This window comes from Triturus cristatus, chromosome 6, assembly GCF_964204655.1.
Source record: "Triturus cristatus chromosome 6, aTriCri1.1, whole genome shotgun sequence".
Classification (NCBI taxonomy): Eukaryota; Metazoa; Chordata; class Amphibia; order Caudata; family Salamandridae; genus Triturus; species Triturus cristatus.
Genome location: NC_140589.1, coordinates 1,441,049,941 through 1,441,069,069, shown reverse-complemented (window position 1 = coordinate 1,441,069,069; position 19,129 = coordinate 1,441,049,941). Strand labels below are relative to the sequence as shown.

General features: G+C 43.5%; 1 protein-coding gene across 2 annotated transcripts in view; it reads right to left on the bottom strand.

Moving 5' to 3' along the window:
* EXO1 (exonuclease 1) overlaps positions 1 to 19,129 on the bottom strand; it is a 365,086-nt gene that overhangs the window by 197,634 nt on the left and 148,323 nt on the right. For both annotated transcript variants that reach the window (XM_085612501.1, XM_085612502.1), the window contains exons 10-11: positions 16,770 to 17,016; positions 2,928 to 3,624 (exon numbers count right to left, since the gene is read on the bottom strand). In XM_085612501.1, the coding sequence (XP_085468627.1) occupies positions 2,928 to 3,624; positions 16,770 to 17,016 (944 nt within the window). The remainder of the gene's footprint in view (positions 1 to 2,927; positions 3,625 to 16,769; positions 17,017 to 19,129) is intronic.

Sequence of the window (19,129 nt, the reverse complement as noted above, 5' to 3'; positions counted from 1 at the left end):
CGCTTACTCATCTCTGATCCTAAGAAATCAATCCTAGCTTAATGTTGGCTTTACTCGCTTGCTATACTTATTACACACCTGTAATCATTGAATGTACAAAAAGGCTTGGTTTCACTATTGACAAAATCTGAACAAGCACACATTTCTGTAAGAATGAAGATATCAGTACCAGCTAAAACTCTTTGGAGGGCTACACCCTTTATATCCTCTTTGGACTTCAAAACCGCGAAATAACCTCTGGCCTTAAAATAATGTACTAGGAAGTGTCTTGCTTGAGGATAATTCCTAAATCACAGCTTTCTCCTCTGAAAACAACTCTCCAAGAAGCTGCAAGATTAATCACAGCAAATGTACAATTGCATGCAAAATGGACAACGCCATGCATTGTGGCTCCAAGAGTCACCAGGAACAAAACTCATCCGATTTGGGAAACCTGATCCCTAAGAAGTACAGAATCCATGTAACTTCAACTTTTAAGTTTCAATTCACAATCTCCCGTTTCGTTTCAAGTAACAACTTGAAAATTTGGAACTCGATTACCTCCGCAATATGTATTAACTCAGTCCTTGAGGCTTTAAAAGAGGTGTTAATAAAACAATCGTACCAGCTTTATCTCACAATCTCACTAAAGTGACCTGCCTGAACTTTACACAAGACTGGATTCCTATTCTCTTATAGCCAACTCAATCCTTTTTCACATGCTTGAAATATCTCCCTTAAGTTATGTGTTTCAATCTCGGTTTATGTAACTGCATAAACTACTCTAATGTATATACCAAATGTAAAGTGACATTTGGAGAACTGATATGAGTTACATAAAGTTTTGCAAATCAATAAACACTAATATTTAATAGAAATAATGCTTAATTTTCTAAAAAAAAAACCGATAACACTGCCTGGACAACTTATTTTGATTGATAAATGTGTGGTTTAAAGTTATTGTTCTCCACCACAACCAACCTTCAGAAGTGAGTCTAGACTGTCAACCTCCCTACCACCTGAAAGTCAGAAGCCTAAAAAGGAGGTACTTAGCAATTAGTGAGCTCGTAGTAGCACCTGCCTTCTGTGCAAATCATATCTTGTTTTCCCACCTTTTTAAAAGGCTGGTAGTCAATCACTACTTGTTAGGTTTGGCATCAAAATGCAATGGGAATAATAACCATTAGTGATAAAAGAAGGACTACTTTGGATATAGTCCAACACTCTAGCATTAGTAGACATTCATATCATGACGAGCAATTTCGGGGAACTCGTGACACAAGTCTGGAATATAGGAGAACATTTTGTGTTAGTTCGAATGACAAAATAATGAGAATAATGGCTCATAGCTAATCCGATAGGCACATTCGACCATACAACAGCAAATTAGAGACTCCCCTGGACTCTGGAGTCATTCATGGGACTAGCTGATATAGCCCTAGTGGCTCCTAGGGTGTGAGGCTGGTGGGGGTATTCCCCATCTGCATTCAATACTATCTCTAGTAGCCAGAAATGCAAAACTTTACATTTTCATAAGTCTTTCCAAATAAGAAAAAGCTGACACCAATCAAAGGTTATAACAAAAATTGAAATATTAATTTAGGAGAGGTTCAGTTTGTGCTTATGTAGAGCCCAGAGCTAATTGTTTGGTAAACGCAATATGCCATCAAGCCATGGTTGGAAAAAGTCACTAGGTGGTTGGGTCAACAGAGAAAGGAATTTTATTTTGAAAAGAGCATAAAAGACTCCCTAATTCATCAAGCTTCAAACTCTAACAGAGATCATAAATCCAGTGGGTTAAAAAAACAGAAATCTGGAAGTACACCATAGGTAGATAATATTCCCTGGCCAACCATAATTCTATCTAAATGTTCGTTTCTATTAATTTTGTCAATGTCAACAATGCCTTTTAAAAATATTTTGGTCAATATTTAGCCAGGATTTATTTTCATTATTTAGAACATTTTCTTTTAGCAGAGCCACGGTTATCCTCTGTAGAGTTTCAACAATGGGGGTGGAAGAAAAACCCTGTACCCTTACAATCCATTTGTCAAGTGCTCCTGGTAACGCACTTAACTTTGTTACATTTTAATATAAGGAATGATCCCCTGCAGCCTTTACCACCCCTCAAAACAAATCAGCAGGAACAACTATGTGATTTCAGCCTCGCCTACATGGACCTGAAGCAGAAGCCTTGGGGTTGTGAGGTGGCATAGACTTTTTAGAAATGCAGTGCTGTAGAGCCAGAATGAGAGTTGTTTCTTTGGGGTGCAGCCAGAATGAAATCAGAAAGGCGTGTTTTAAGAAAGGGTATACGAAAGTTACAAGCAACATTAGAGGAAGTTGACCTGGGAGGGCAAGTGGCATGATTGAGGAAGGGGCAGTGTCCCGAGGGCTAGTGGGATGTTGTGGTAGATCTTGGGGAGGGTGGAGCTGATGAAGAGGTCGGATTAAGCAGATTTAGAGGGGCAAAATCCACCACTGGGGGATGAGAGAAGTCACTGCGGGATGAGAGATTGCTGAGTGAAAGTAGAAAATGGAATCCACAGAGGAACTAACAAAATAGTATAGGTTACATTTTGCAGAGATACCAAGGAGTGAGATTATTGAATCCTGATGTGCAGCGTAATGTTCCCCAAATTTTTAAGTTACAAAAGATTTTAAGGTAAAACTCTAATGAACTGAGGTGCACAAAAGAATAGCAGGGATCATTTTTCACCACTCACAACCTGCCCACTCTGAACAAATGCACAATAGCTATTTGTAAATGTACAACCAACTGTGTCCTTGGCTTTCCCTTGACAGTTTGTGGTCTATTAATTTTTTAATGGCTAACTTATAGTACATTTTACCCATCTCAATAAAAATACCATATTACATATATCGTTGTGTAATAAAATACAGAAACAAACTAATACACGAAGCTAAAACAAATAATTATTTCTTACCTTTAGAAGAGAATCTTTGTGTTTTACAGTTGATGCTGTAAGCCTTCCCTTTGACAATAGTTCATCATCTAAAGACTTTGGTGAACTGTCAGTATTTGGTTCATTGATAACATCGTCGTTCAGTTCATCAGAGTTTCTCTGGTTTCCTTTCTGTAAACTAGTACATTTGTTATTCTGGAAGCTTGGGGTTAGGCTATCGCTCTTTCTGCGATACTGCTGGAGTGCCAGCAGACCAGGAGAAGTGCTTGGAGTCCTTGGACTGTCTCCGCTAAGACTTCCAGACCAACTGAAACAACTTCTTGGTGTTCCAAAGGGAGAGATGAACCTTTTTTTCCCGCCATTTTCCTCATTGGACAACTGGGAACAATGCTCCTGAGTGGGTGATGCAGATTCACAATTTTCCTCAGTCAGAGATGGTGACTCAGACTTTTTCTCATTTGGTGACTGAAAGTTAACTTCCTCCTCATTGGGAGACAGCGATTGAAGAGTTTCCTCTTCAGATGACTGAAGATCACACAACTCCTTAGGTGACTGGAGACATTGTGAAACATCATTCTCTTCTGCTAAATTTAAGAGATCTTTTGCTGGGCTTTCGCTTTTTATAACATCCCTGATGTTTAATGTCACACGAGTAGGTGATGTACTGACCTTATTCCCTACAGGACTGTCCAAAACTGTAACAGAATTACAAAAGAACCTAGCAAAAACAAGAACAAATATTCATTATAGTAAAATTACATTCATAAATGTAATTTAAAGGCAATACAATTGTATGTAAAATATATTCTCTAATCTACATTCTTATCAGACTATCACTGCAGTTGAAAATGTATCATCTGTAATTAGATGTTCTAGTCACAGACAGAAAAATGACAAGGGGATTGAGTAAGTTTAGCTGGGAGAGGTAGTTATCTGACAAGAGCTCACATTAAAGGTGAGTAAAATGTTGCACTTTGGGAGCAGTTGAATTAATAGGGATCACCATAATTTTAACTTCAATAAACCGATTGACAAACCACTGCAAGGAAAATTTAGAACATGTTCCATGACACTGCACCAACATGCCTGGTGTATTAAGTTATTAGGTTTTTGTAATGTGAATGTGCAGATTATATCTCTTGTGCTTATAGAGTACAATAAATGTTTGAATACTAAACAGTCCAGTTTTAAAATGTTTAAGGTGTTCAGATCCTGCAACTGCAAAGCAGGCCCTAATCATCACTCCTATCACCTAGGTCCTATCACCTAGTCCGAAGCAGTCAGAATGCAGTGTGGCAGGTTTGTATGATTGTGTGGTAAATCCATAGGGGTCTTTTGGAAAGAACTGTTTATTGTATATAATTATGTACAGGACTTTGTGTCTGTTTATGAAATTTATAATATAAAAAGAAAAAAAAAAGATGCTCTCAACAACATGTATGGTTTTAACACTCTTGATATCATAATTAATAGTTTTTTTTTAAATAAATACAAATGTTTTTTGATTAAAATGATGATGTTGTATGTATCACTTTTCAGAGTGCATATGGACAGCCCATTGGAGCAGATTTAGCCCAGAAATCCAAAGAAATAGAGGTCAAGTGGGAGGTTTTTTGACAGATTGTGAGGAGGAAAAGAACACCATCAGATTGGACTGACGGCTTGGGGATCCCCGCATGAAGAGATCCGTTTTTCGCAGCTGCTACCTCTGTCCCACAGGAGGGTGCCTCGCCCACCGGTCATCCTGAACAGCGAACCCTTGATCGGACTGTTTGGTCTGAAGAGTTGGCAGTGGAGAACTGGTCTATCTGTGCACCTGACATCAGATGAATCTGTTTCAGTTTTATGTGGACGTGGTACCATTGTACATTGGTTTTGTTTCAGTCTAAGGGCTGTTTTGATGAAAAGTGTTTGCAAATACTTTGCCAGTGCCTGCTTTTAGTAAAATTTGGAGTTTGTGCTGTCTTTGTTCTACAGATGCACGTTGGCAGAATCCCAGCCTGCACCTCCTGAGGGCAGTCCTAATTTTGATTAGTATATAAAACATGGCTTTAGCCCTATTATGTTTAGTACGTTATGGCACAAATATACGATGGACAATGCAGAGTTACAGTGGCCTTTGACAGGCTCCTTTGATAAACAAAAGATGGGATTTCTTCAAGAACAGTTGTTTAAAAGACATATTAGACCGTCCATGTTTGACTCCCTCCGTACTTGGCAGAAGGAGGCCAAATAGAGGCGTTTAAAAATGGAAAAAGGATGCTAGAAAGCGAGGTATGCAGACCCTTACACAGAAGGCGGTCACTTATGATAAGGAGAAGCAGGAAACGGGGATAGAATGTGCGGACAGGAGATTTCGGTTGCAAATTGATAAGTCCGATATGGCTCAGGAGGACGGGGATACTTTCATGGAGACCCTATTAGAAGCCCGACTCCGATGCCCGACCCCGCCACCATATGTCCCAGAACGGATATACCCTGTTCCCCATCAGCAACAACAACCTGCAAAAGGTGCACCTGTCTCTACAGCGGTCACACCTACCGACCCTGTTAACCTACCCCCTACTTCTTCTCTTTCATTACAATCTCTGACTGGAGCAATACCCGTTAATCCCGTTCCAGTCATTCATCCTCCATTGTCATTAGTTACTGATACACCAGTGCATGGTTCGGAAGATAGAGATTTGACCGGATTCAAAGAACGGTTAGGTCCGTTAATACGATCTGGAGTGGGGGAGGAAGAGAAGAAAGTAGTAGTGGACGAGGCAATACGGTGGGCTCACAACCCAATTTACAGTCTCGAGGATATCTGGCGGGTAGTGCGAGACTTGGAACCCTTCTTACAGCAGCATGCCCTTAAACATATGTCCGACGAACTAATTGACCTCAGGCGATTTTTTCACTAGGTTTGAAGAATTTTTTTTTAGATTACAGTGGGCAGGATATGTCTACAGAGGGAGGAGTCCGTCTATTTGTTGATAGGTTTCTTACTAATCTCCTTCCTGAAATAATGTCTAAACTTCAAGCAGCTGAGAGCACTGTCTGCGTCTTCTCCCTCTGTGATTTTAAATATGGCCCAATATTACAAGCATAGGGACAATGAAGAGAAAGACAAAAGTGACAAGAAACATAAGGATCTGAAGACAAAAGTATTATTGCAACAGTAACTCTTCCGAGCTAGACAGCCACCCATGACACCTTTAGGGCAGAATCAGTGCGCTTATTGCAAGGAAAAAGGTCACTGGCACAGCCAGTGACCTGTACTTTTGCGTAATGCTACGTCCACTAGAGAAAGAGGTCCTGGAAACAGAGGCTGCGGGATCAACAGGCAGCAACACACTACTGCTCCTGTAGACTGTTCTGACAAATATTTTGACTACACTACGGATAGACAATACTACAATGATGATTATGACGTTGATGACGTGACAGGAATGTCTTTCAGCTAGGACAGCCAAGGACAGGGTACAGAACCAGTTCACATACCTCTAGACCAGAGTGGCCCTTATGTTAAGATAGATCTGCAAGGCTCGCCTAAGGAGTTCTTGGTTGATACAGGTGCCACAAAAAGCTTTATTTTCCAACACCTGGTCCCTGGGGCACCACTGTCTGGCCATAATAATGTTTTGGTGGGTTTTTTCAGGAGTGCCGGTTGTAAGCTCCATCTCACGCCCCATTTTACCGTGGATTCCCCATTTCTTTTGACTTCCAATTGTGGTGAGAATTTGATGGGCTTGGACCTACTGCATGCTACTATATATTGTTCGCTTGATGGCGTCTATATCACCATGGGCACGGACGGGAGTACCACACAATGTTTATCTAAGGATGCTCCCCTTCCACCTGTATTTGATCAAATATCACCCACATTATGGGCCACTGGTGACACCGATTTAGGCTTGTTGCATATACCTCCAGTTTCTATACAGGTTAAGGATAATGCCATATTGCCCTGTATTCCTCAGTATAAAATACCTCAGGCAGGAGAACGACCTCTTCTTGATATTGTTCAGGTCTTATTTTGCAAGGGAGTTGTGGAAGAGACTACAGCCAACATATGCAATAGTCCTATTCTTCTGGTCTTAAAAAGGGCACCTTTAGATTATCCTAATAGTGCTAATGATGTATATCCTTTTGTGATTGATTTGCGCAAGGATAATAAAATAGTGGTCCAGCAATTCCCAGTGGCTACTGATATCACTACACTTTTAACAATGATTCCATCTACCGCTAAGTTTTGAATAATGCATTCTTTTGCATCCCTATACACCCAGACAGCAGGTATTTGTTCGGGTTTTTTCTAGCTGGTAAAAGTTTCTGATGTTGTCACGCTCCTCAAGGCTATACTGAAAGTCCTAGTATCTATAGTCAAGCATTGAAAGGTCAGTTGGATTCACTCTCACTTTCTCCAGGTAATATATTGGTGCAGTATGTCGATAATTTGTTCATCCCTTCTGATACAGAACAAGGTTGCAAGGATAGTACTGTTGTTGCACTTGGCACATCATGGTCATAAGGTTTCCCTTTCGAAGCTTCAATACTGTCGACAGGAGTCAACCTATTTAGGTCACCTTCTGTCGAAGGAGGGTAGGAGATTAACGCCAGAATGCATTAGGACCATTAATTAAATGCGTTTATGAAAACGCATAGGAGATTTTTTTTAAAAGGGATCGTCTGCTATCCCACCCGATCTGTCACTAACCTTTGGACTGCATACCCTTTGTCGCTTGTTAACTACACATACACTCGGCCACCTCAGTTTGTGGAAGTACAGGGAATGTTCGGATTTGGTAATCCTGGACCATGTCTGTATCATCGAAAACCACAGGGTAAGGGTTACCCGGGTTGTGATAATACATAGTGTGACAATTTTTATATGGAAAAGAAGAACATAACACTAGTGGATTGGCATTATAAGGAGTTAACAGTACCCCGAGAGGCTGGGTATTGCCCCACAGTGAACAGTACAGATACATTTTTGTAAATAAATTCTTCAGGGACAATACTATATAAACGCATCTTTCCTCTAGTCAATAAAAAAGATTCAAGCACTTCGGGAATGAATTCCAGATATGCTGCAGTGAATTATGAGGGGCTGGTATATGCACATCCAGGCTTTTTCTTTCTGTCCAATGGGACTTATTCCAATGTCTAGAATGGTAATGATGATGTGGCTCTCGGAATGGTACTGCCTTTAGGCGCTCCATGTAAATATTAACAAGATGGGTAAAAAGGACACTAACAAAAGAATTTTGTGAAGGGGTAACAGACTTGGAAGTGAATAGCTATAGTAATGGTATCACATTTGGATACATCCTCTCCTCCATCTTTACATTGGGTGGTACTGCCATGGCCAGGGGTGAAAAAGCCAGAGAATATTTTGGATGTAAGTTCCAGATTCTATCCAATACTACAGAGGCAGCCTTGATGGACATTACTACTTCGTTAGAAAGCATGCAGGTGTATTTGGAACAGACTAGATATGCAGTGGATGTTATCTTGGTAAAGAGTGGTGGAGTGTGCGCCATAATTTGCGACCAGTGTGTTGTTAGAGAATTTGGAACAAAATATAACACAGCACATTATGGACATAGTTGATAATGTCAAGGGGTTGGAAAGTGGAAATTGGGAGTTGGTCTCTTTTGGGTAGATGGGGTTGGATCCTCAAGGAAATAGTTTATTTTATAGCAATACTAATATTCTGTTGCATTCTCATTCAATGCCTCCATTTTGTTGTTCTTATTGTTCCACTGTTTTAATGCCCAAACAGAAAACAGCGGCCCAGGTTACCAATGCTGCTATGATGCTCCAAGCCGATATTGAAGGTCTTATGAATAGAGATGAGGGAATATTTGAGGACTCATACCTTTTTGCTGTCCCAATTTCTGATGTTGACTGTAAAGTGAACACATAGCTTCACCATGATTGCATTTCGAATTTTGAGGCTCTATTCGCTTCTGATGCTGTTACAGTTGCCCTGCATATGTGCCTGTTTTCCTGTTTTTGCCAAACAGAAAAGGTCTTTAGTTCATGCTAAAAGGAGGGTTTGTTGGATTATGCTCGTTGATGCTTTCATAATGCCATGTATAAGTTAGAACTCGCTGCACTGCACTGTTTTCTTTTTTGGACTCCATTTTGTGTGAGGTTCGAAACAAATCCTTCCCTGTTCCGATGATAAAATACCCTTTGCTAAGTTTTGTTTCTGTAACAAAGAACTGCTGTGCCCGTGCATTGTTTTTCCCTAGATAAAGAACATCTCCCTCCTGTCTAGCAGTTTAAGCGTAGCACAGGATCGAACAGCCTTGAGAATGTCCTGAAGTGTGCAAGATATGAAAGTCGAAACCTTTTTTTTTTTGTCTTTCGTTGTCCGGCCGGATCGGTTTGGAAAATTCCATTGTGGGCGTGTTCTTACGCAATGTACATAATGTATCTTTGTGCTTACTGTTCCTCAGTTCCCTCTGTAGTACTCTTACGAGACTGTCCGGACGGAGCCCCGCTTTGAGCGTATAGTATTGATGTATATTCTCCACTGGTTCTCTGACTCTTCATTCGGTATGGAAGGCTGAGAGGTGGTCTGTGGTGACCCGGGTGGCCCTAAGCGGGTCATTTCCATCAGGATGTTTGATCGTGGGGAAAATACTGGATATATGGATCCTTTGGGGGTTTTGGCCCAGTGTTTCTCATCTCAACCTATGAAGATCCCTAAATGCCTCTTCATTCAGGATACATCTGGGCTCAAAATTATTATTTCATTTTAAGCAATGGATAAATAAATATGCTCAAGGCTCTTGGTCTTAATCGGTTTCTCTTCTTTTTGACTGTTTTGTATTGTCTTCACCTTTTCCATTCTTTCTTCCTCGTTTCTTTTTCTCCACTTTTCCTAAGAATTTTCTTTCATCTTATTTCAAACATCATTCTTCTCCGTTTTTAAATTTGTTTAATGGTACCACACTACTCTGATCACAATGATTGTACAGTCAAGCTAACCAGGATATTAACTGCAAATCCATAGGAGTTTTATACAGCTCCTCACTTTTATTCTTCTTATCAACACCTACTTCAGACCAATAGACGGTGCCATCCACAGAAATGGCGACTAAGGTAATTGGTCATTACTCTGCTAAGGATATCCCATCACAAGTTACTTACAAAACAGAAGAGGAAAGGTGAAACACTTGATGTGAAATGAATAGCACCAGGACTCTAGGATAATAGCTATTGAGTGTAAAGTCGAGGAGCACATACCGCTTACTCTGTTTACCAGCACAGGCCTGCCGAACAAGTTACTTACCTTCGGTAATGCTTTTTCTGGTGGATACAGTATCTGCCTGTGGATTCCTCACCTTGTGAATATCCCCTGCGCCAGCATTCCACGGAACTTTTTTCCCCAGCTCTCTACGCCGACGTGGACGTCATAATACCTCAGCTCCGCTCGCGACTACGTATGACGTCACCGGAGCCATAAGAGAGCCACGTCGGCGTGATGACGTTAGTTCCACCCATTTTTTCCGTGCCTCCGAGGCGAACAGGTGGACCAACAACAGACTCAAAGTATACACAGTATACAACATTCGAACAAATATACATAGCATATATACAAAAAGGAAAGCTAAGGAACAAAAGCATTTCCTACATGTGAACCAGATACAACTACATGTCAAGCAAGGCAATCTTAAAGGTATACAAAGTTGGACAACGGGGATGTGGGTGGGTCAGTGAGGAATCCACAGGCAGATACTGTATCCACCAGAAAAAGCGTTACCGAAGGTAAGTAACTTGTTCTTCTGATGGATACGTCTGCCAGTGGATTCCTCACCTTGTGAATAGATTCCCAAAGCAGTCCCACTCCTGGAGGAGGGTGTCCACCTTCCTATACCAAAAAGTCCTGCAAGACACAGCACGCAAAGTGGCCCTCCCTCCTCATCTTCGAGTCCAAGCAATAATGCTTTGCGAAAGTATGGAGGGCGGCCAAAGTCGCGGCTTTACAAATATCTGCCACAGGAACACCCCTGGCCAAGGCAGAAGTAGACGATTTGGCCCTAGTTGAATGAGCCCTAATACCCTCAGGAGGAACCTTACCAGCAAGGGCGTAGCAGATCTTGATGGTTAGGATGATCCATCTGGACAGAGAGCGCTTGTGCACAGCTTTGCCTTTAGACTGTCCAACATAGCCCACGAAGAGCTGATCGTCCAAACGAAAGTCCTTCGTTCTGTCCAAATAAAAGCTCACAGCTCTTTTCGGGTCCAATCGGTGAAGTCTTTCCTCCTCCTTGGAAGGATGAGGAGGAGGATAAAACACAGGGAGAGTAATGAACTGCCCCAGATGGAAGGGAGTAATTACCTTAGGTAAGAAAGCAGCCCTGGTCCTAAGAACCTTCCTTTCAGCATGTAAGGATAAAAACGGGGGTTTGGAACTAAGAGCTTGAAGCTCACTCACCCTCCTTGCCAAGGTTATGGCCACAAGAAAGACCGTTTTAAAAGACAACAGCCTCAAAGGACAGCTATGAAGGGGCTCAATAGAAGACCCCATCAAAAAAGTCAGAACAAGATTAAGGTCCCACTGCGGCATTAGAAAAGGAGTTGGTGGAAACCTGTTAGTAAGGCCTTTGATAAATCTTAGAACAATAGGAGATTTAAATAAAGATGGCTGATCTGGGAGACACAGAAAAGCCGATAAGGCTGATAAATAGCCCTTAACCGTAGCCACAGCACAGCCCTGCTGAGCCAAGGAAAGAGCAAACTGAAGCACACTAGAAAGATGGGCCTTTAAGGGGTCAATGGATCTCTCTCCACACCATTTAACAAACTTAGACCACCTATAGGAGTAAATGGACTTGGTGGAGTGTCGCATGGCCGACAAAATAACATCCACCACATCAAGCGGGAGAGAGAAGAAATTCAGGTTGCCCCGTTCAATCTCCAGGCATGAAGGTGCAGGCTCTGGAGGTGGGGGTGAAGAACCTGCCCCTGCGACTGCGAGAGGAGGTCTACCCTGAGAGGGAGACAGAGCGGAGGGTGCGATGAGAGGTGAAGTAGATCTGTGTACCACACCCTTCTTGGCCAATCCGCAGCGATCAAAATAACTTGGGCCCGGTCTTGGCGAATCTTCCTCAGAACCCGAGGAATCAAGGGTATGGGAGGAAACGCGTAAAGGAGACGTGATTTCCAACTCAACTGAAACGCGTCCCCAACGTCCCCTGCAACGGAAACTGGAGACTGCAGAATGACGGGCAGTGCGCGTTGTCGCAGGTGGCAAATAGGTCTATTCGAGGAGCCCCCCACGTCCGAAAGACATGACGGACCACCTCCGGATGAAGTCTCCACTTGTGGTCGGCAGAGAACTGCCGACTTGAGACTGTCCGCACGTACGTTTAGCACACCGGCCAGATTATTCACCATCAAGCAAATCCGTTGATCCTGAGCTCAGGACCAGAGCCGTAACGCTTCTCTGCAGAGACGATACGACCCCACTCCTCCCTGCTTGTTGACATACCACATCGCGGTAGTGTTGTCCGTCAGGACCTGAACCGACTGTCCGCAAAGGGAAGGGAGGAAGGCCTTGAGTGCCAAACGTATCGCCCGCAATTCCAGAAGGTTGATGTGAAGCAACCTTTCCTCTGGAGACCAAAGACCCTTGATCTCCAGATCCCCCAGATGCACACCCCACCCTAGAGTGGAGGCATCCGTTATCACTGTGGGCACCGATGGAGGAAGATGAAAGGGCTTTCCTTGAGACAGATTGCCCCCCATGCTCCACCAAGACAGATCCGCTGCAGCTTCTCTGGAGATCCTGATCGACTCCCTGAGATCTCCGTTGTGCTGATACCACTGCCTGCGGAGGTACCACTGGAGTGCCCTCATGTGACAGCGTGCATGGTTGACCAACAGAATGCAGGGGGCGAACAGACCGAGCAGGCGAAGGACCTTCAGAACTGGAACAACCGCTCCATTGTGGAATAAAGGAACCATTTCCTGAATGTCGAGAATTCTTTGAGGAGGAGGAAATGCTCGACACACAGTAGTGTCCAGTACTGCCCCTATGAACAGGTTGCGTTGAGAGGGCACCAGGTGAGATTTGGGCACATTGATCGAAAAACCCAAGTCGAATAACAGCTGAGATGTTACATGCAGATGATGTTGCACCATCTCTGGCGACTCTGCTTTCAGAAGCCAGTCGTCCAGGTAGGGAAAGACCGGAATTCCCGACCTCCTGAGATGTGCAGCCACCACTGCCATCACTTTCTTGAAGACTCGAGGTGCGGTAGTAAGACCAAACGAGAGGACCGCGAACTGGTAGTGTTGCGACCCAACCGTAAAACGGAGATACTTCCTGTGCGACTTCAGGATTGGGATGTGAAAATACGCATCCTGCAAGTCGATCAACACCATCCAGTCTCCTTGCTGCAACGCTTGAAGAACCTGTGCAAGGGTCAGCATCTTGATTTTCTCCTGCTTCGGGTAAAAATTCAAGACTCTGAGGTCCAGGATTGGACGCAATCTGCCGTCCTTTTTGGGAATCAGGAAATACCGGGAGTAGCATCCCTGACGCCTTTCCTGCTCTGGAACCACCTCTATCGCACCTTTTTGTAGTAATGCGAGAACCTCCTTTTGCAGAAGAAGCAGATGGTCCTCTGAGCAAAAACCTTGGCAAGGAGAGTAAGGGGGAGGAAACTCCCGAAAGGGAAGGGCGTACCCATTCTCTACGAGGTTTAAAACGCAAAGGTCTGTCGTGACCGATTTCCAACCTCGCAGAAAGTAGAACACCCGACCCCCCACAGGTCTTACATGATCTAGGATGGGGGATCTAGGGCTGCTTCCCTGAGGCTTCATTGGGAGCAGAGGAGGCAGAAGATGACGATGGGTTGCGGCCAGAACCTCTCCGACCCCTTTGTCTTCCTCTATATGACCTATAGAGAGGATTCTGATGCTACTGTTGATGTTGTTGAGGCTGACGTGAGGTACGAAATGAAGGCCTCCCAAATCCTCTATACTTTCTGAAGCCAAATCCCTTAGCCGGAGTCTGTAAACCCAAAGACTTCGCAGTAACCCTGCTATCTTTAAACCTCTGCAAGGCGGAATCGGCTTTCTCCCCAAACAGTTTTTCTCTATCAAAAGGCAAGTCAACCAACGCAGCCTGAACATCCGCAGAAAAGCCAGAAGAACCAAGCGAAGCTTGCTTCCTAGTGGCTAACGAAGACCCCATAATTCTAGCCACAGAATCAGCCGTGTCTAGACCCGACTGAATAACCTGCCTTGCGGCAGCTTGAGTGTCCGTAACAACCTCCATAAAAGAGGCCGTCTCTTCTTCAGGCAGCTTAGGGGCTAAAAGCTTCATCGAGTCCATCAGGGCATGAACGAAACGCCCCAATAAACAAGTGGCATTAGTCGATTTAAAAGCCATGCTACCGGATGAAAAGACTTTCTTGGCTGATTGTTCGGCCTTTTTAGAATCCCTATCTGCTAGTGTTTGAGGGAAGGCACCGGACGATTGCTTCGAGCAGGAAGCTTGCACCACAAGGCTCTCCGGTGAGGGGTGAGAAGAAAGGAAGCTCGGATCCCCCGGAGCCACCCTGTATCTCCTTGCCACTTGTCTTGACACTGCAGGTGAAGAAAGAGGCTTGCGCCAAACGTCCATCACTGGCTCTAAAATAGGCTCATTAAAGGGCAACAAGGGCTCTACAATCGATGATGGAGAATGTAGGACTTCAGTTAAAAGGTTTGGTTTATATTCCGCAGAGGGCAACTGCAAGTCCAGCAACTCTGCCGCCTTTCTGACAACCGAATGATAAGGAGCCAACTCTTGTGGAGGAGAAGGCCTAGTAGAAGAATGCTCCCATTCTGGAGTAGTATCAAGTCGACTAGCATCCTGAATGCGTTCAAACTCATCAGTTGAATCACCAACCTCATCTTCCTCCACTTCCTCTCTATAATGCTCCTCCAAAATCCTCTGGGCCTCCCTTCGTGAACGGATCCGAGGACCCGGCGTCGGTGGCGCCGTACGCCGAGTCGGCGGCACCGAACGCGGAGTCGGCGGCGCCGGGCGTGGAGCAGATGGAATCGGCAGCGGCATCGAGGAAGGCTCCGAAGGCAAATGATCCAAACGAAGCCGGGATGGATCTCCGGACGGCGCCGGGAACTGCCATGAAGGAGCCATCGGCAAGAAGGGCATAAAAGGAGCTTGAGCATAATGCTGCGGCACCCCCAAGGTGTATGCCATTGGACCCACGGGGCCAGATGGTGCGCCGGATGGGAAGGCTGCCCTTTGAAAAACCCCATACATCGCATTGAGGAAATGCGTTGGATCCGCACCCGGAGTGGGGAATTGCGGGTATGGGTTCGACCCTGGATCCGGTCAAGGAGTAGCTGGAGTCGGAGCCGAAGTATCCTCCACTGGAGCCGCAGGCTCAGCTGGCACCGGAGAAAGATCTTCCTCCTGATCGGCGTCGGAAGCTGGAGACTCCACTGGCGCCGGTGACTGCGCCGGAGACTGCGCCGGAGTCAACCTCGGCGAAGGTGTCTTCTCTGGAGACATACGAGAAGGGGAAGGAGAAGGTGACACAACTTCCTTGCTTCGACGCCGAGGCGACGGCGACCTCGAAGCCTTACTCCTCGACGATCGGCGCCAAGAGCTATGCTTCCTCTTCTTATGATGTTTCTTCGACTTCGAAGAGTGCGAATTCGACGACTCCGGTCTCGACTTCTCCTTCTTCCTACCTCTTCTTTCCTTCTTCGCCTTGGCCATGAAGAGTTTTGCCTCCCTCTCCTTCAGGGCCTTGGGATTCATCTTTCTACAAGAAGAGCAGTCATCCACATCATGGTCAGATGAAAGGCACCATAAACAATCCTCGTGGGGGTCGTTAATGGGAATGTGGCCCCCACATTCCCTACAAGGTTTAAAACCTGACTTTCTCGTCGAAGACATGACTTATCCAGAAACAGTAACCCACTGCAAGATAACAAAGTAGCAGGAGAGTGCTGGAAAACCGTTACGCGTCGACGGCGCGGAAAAAAGGGAACCGACGTCATCACGCAGACGTGGCTCTCTTATGGCTCCGGACGTCATACGGAGTCGCGAGTGGAGCCGAGGTATTATGACGTCCACGTCGGCGTAGAGAGCTGGGGAAAAAAGTTCTGTGGAATGCTGGCGCAGGGGATATTCACAAGGTGAGGTATCCACTGGCAGATGTATCCATCAGAAATTAAAATTACAAACCCCAGTCCAAAATCTGGGAATACTTTTTGGATCACAAACTGTCACATTTGAATCACATGGACCTGCTTTAAAAAAAAAAAATATTCAGACAAAGCAGGCCAGTAACATTTTCCCTTACAGATCAGTGAGAATCAATTTACTGCTAGCATTAGCTCTCTTTTGGTTAGACTATTGCTAAAAAAAGGCATGTAAGGCTTGTCTCTGAAACTTAGGGAGCTGTCCCAGATTCTAATTCAGGTATTCAACTTATTTTGAGACTGTAACTGTCATCCAAATACTAAAACCCTGTTTTGGTTTCCAATGGCCTGTACTCCGACTGCAAAGTGATTCCACATTTGTAGTAAGCAGACGTAGGCAAGTCGTAGCTATCATGCTATAGTAAAAAATGTTTGCCACCGAAGAAAGATAAAAAAGGCAAATAGGAGAGATGCGTATTAACAATGGGAAAGATGTATAGTGAAAGACTGCACAGGATAAAGGAGAAGGTTGGTTACAAAATTTACACTGCATGCAAAGGGTAAAAGAAATATTATATGTGTACATATATATAAACAGCATTCCTGTGATTGAAAACAATTATAATTCCAACAAAATACTTTTATCTTGCCCAAAAACAGACCGCATGTTGCATGCGCCCTTCATTAACATACCTGCTTCTGGTCCCCGGAACAACAATAGCCCCCAGCTCCTCATTCTTCCTTTGCAGGAGGGTAGCAAATTTATTTCTAACTTTATGTTGAGAGTTCAAGCTTTCCTTGCTGGAATTTGGTAATGTATGCAGCGTAGGCGGAGAAGAAGGCGGTGTATGGGGAGGACTATCTTCTTCACGGACCTCTTTCTTGGCTTTTTTAACTTGTGAAAAGGAGTATTGGCTCAAGAGGTCTACATCGGAGAGCTCTTCAATGGAGACAAAAACAAGCGGTAATTATATATTGTACCCTACCTACATGCAGGTCTTAAAAGAATAGCCAAAGAAAAAAAAAAGAACTGGTTTATAGAACTGTTTTAAGAGTTTTAAATGTACATATTTTTCTAATAATTTCTTTGTAATGGTGATGTTTTGGAGAATTGCCTTGGTGAAGCCTAAGCAGATTTTGTTTCATGATCTAATCTAGCCAGACTAAATGTGGCTGTGGGACCCAATGCCATACTCCACATCAACAATTTTTTAGATGTACAAGAGTGCAAGTGGAATTTAGGGAACTACTAGCACTGCTGGTTAACGAGTCGGCACAGGATACCACAATCACTGAGAATTGAAAAGTATGCTGAACAGATATTGCATGTGACTCAATGTACTAGTACGAGCTTCAGATTCTTAGTCTTGTGGGACTAAACTAAGATATGTTTCCACCAGCAAACGATTCTACAATTACCCAGCAGAAACGTCCAGATAGTAATGGGTAAATTGAATTTAATGTAATCCCCAAGTCGCCGTAATACATGAACATTGCCTTACAGTAAAAATCAGGGGCAATCCTTTTGCAATATTTTTTTCTACATTAAAAGAAAATGGTGCAAACAGTATATGCAACATGAAAAGAAAAAATCTAATTTCATACTATTTAGTTTCACTTTATTTTTTAACGGTTTACTAGATCTTCAGTCAATAAAACATCACAATAAAACCATCATCATACAATAACATTTTAAATATTTAACATACTTAAAGAACAATCCTCAAAAAAACTAATGATGAGCTATAAAGAGTACATCTTGATCTAATAGTGCAATCACCCAAGCCATCTCTTTAGTCTAAACCAAGTAGAAACATTAAATGCACCAATAGTAGTTAAAACATGCTCCTCAGGTTCAAAATCAAGACGACATGATAAGATAAATCAAACACAAGGAGATGATGGACGGAGCGCTGAAACTTTTCAGACACTCACCCCTAGTCACAGATCTGGGTTTTTTACCTCACTTTGCCACCCCAGTTCAGACCCAGCTATAAGCAAATCAGTCTTGACCCTGTGCCTTATGGGAACAGTTCAGCCCGAATTGCCAAGCCAGGTCTTCCCTGGACCGGGAACAAGCATCCTGGGACCGGTTTCAGGGTAACACCCTTCATCAGCCAGGCTAGCTTGAATCCAGTGGAAAAGTGAGCAAGGGACCCACGTCTGCGCATACCCTACCAACTTAAGGCAAACAAAGCAAACACAAGGAAATGACGGACAGAGCGCGGAAACATTTCTTTTGGCTTGGCAGTTCGGGCTGGACTGTTGCCATGAGGCACAGGGTCAAGACTGATTTGCATATGGCTGGGTCTGAACTAGGGTGGCGAAGTGAGCTAAAGAAAGATGATGGATTCAACCCAGATCTGTGACTGGGGGTGAGTGTCTGAAAAGTTTCAGCGCTTCGTTTATCATCTCCTTGTGTTTGCCTTATTATGATAAGATATTCAACATTACAATTGTCAGACTAAATTTAGAATGAACAAATAAAGCGTGTTTAGTTAACATGAATACGTCATAAATAATATAACTGAACTGTAGTTAACAAAGCTTTTTAAGTTGACATGACTAGGCCTCAAATTCATTTCCACCATTATTTGTACTTTGCACATTTGAAAATTAATAGTTTCTCATTCGTCTGTAAAACTCTAGTTAAAATGTATACTGTAGATTTTTAAAAATACCCTTAATTCAAGAGTTTTACAGTCTTATTTTTGTTGCATTTTTAAAATATAATTTTCGTGTTCCTGATGTTGCTAGAGGAAGGAGCAGAGCTCAACAGTATCTTTACAAGGCCACTTCCTCTGGCTAGAAGAGGTTGTGTACATAACTTTAAAATTGCCTTTGGCTTCTCCCTGATGAATAATCCAGGATTATTCATTAGTGCTAGAGCAAAAGTCATTTGCCATGTGATTTCTGTACTACTACTGGGTATTGTGATGCAAGACAGGTTACTTACCTTTGGTAACGTCTTATATGGTAAAGACAATCTAGCCGCAGATTCCTTACCTTAGAATATCACAGGCACTAGGCTTGATCCGGAAGACTTTTGCTCG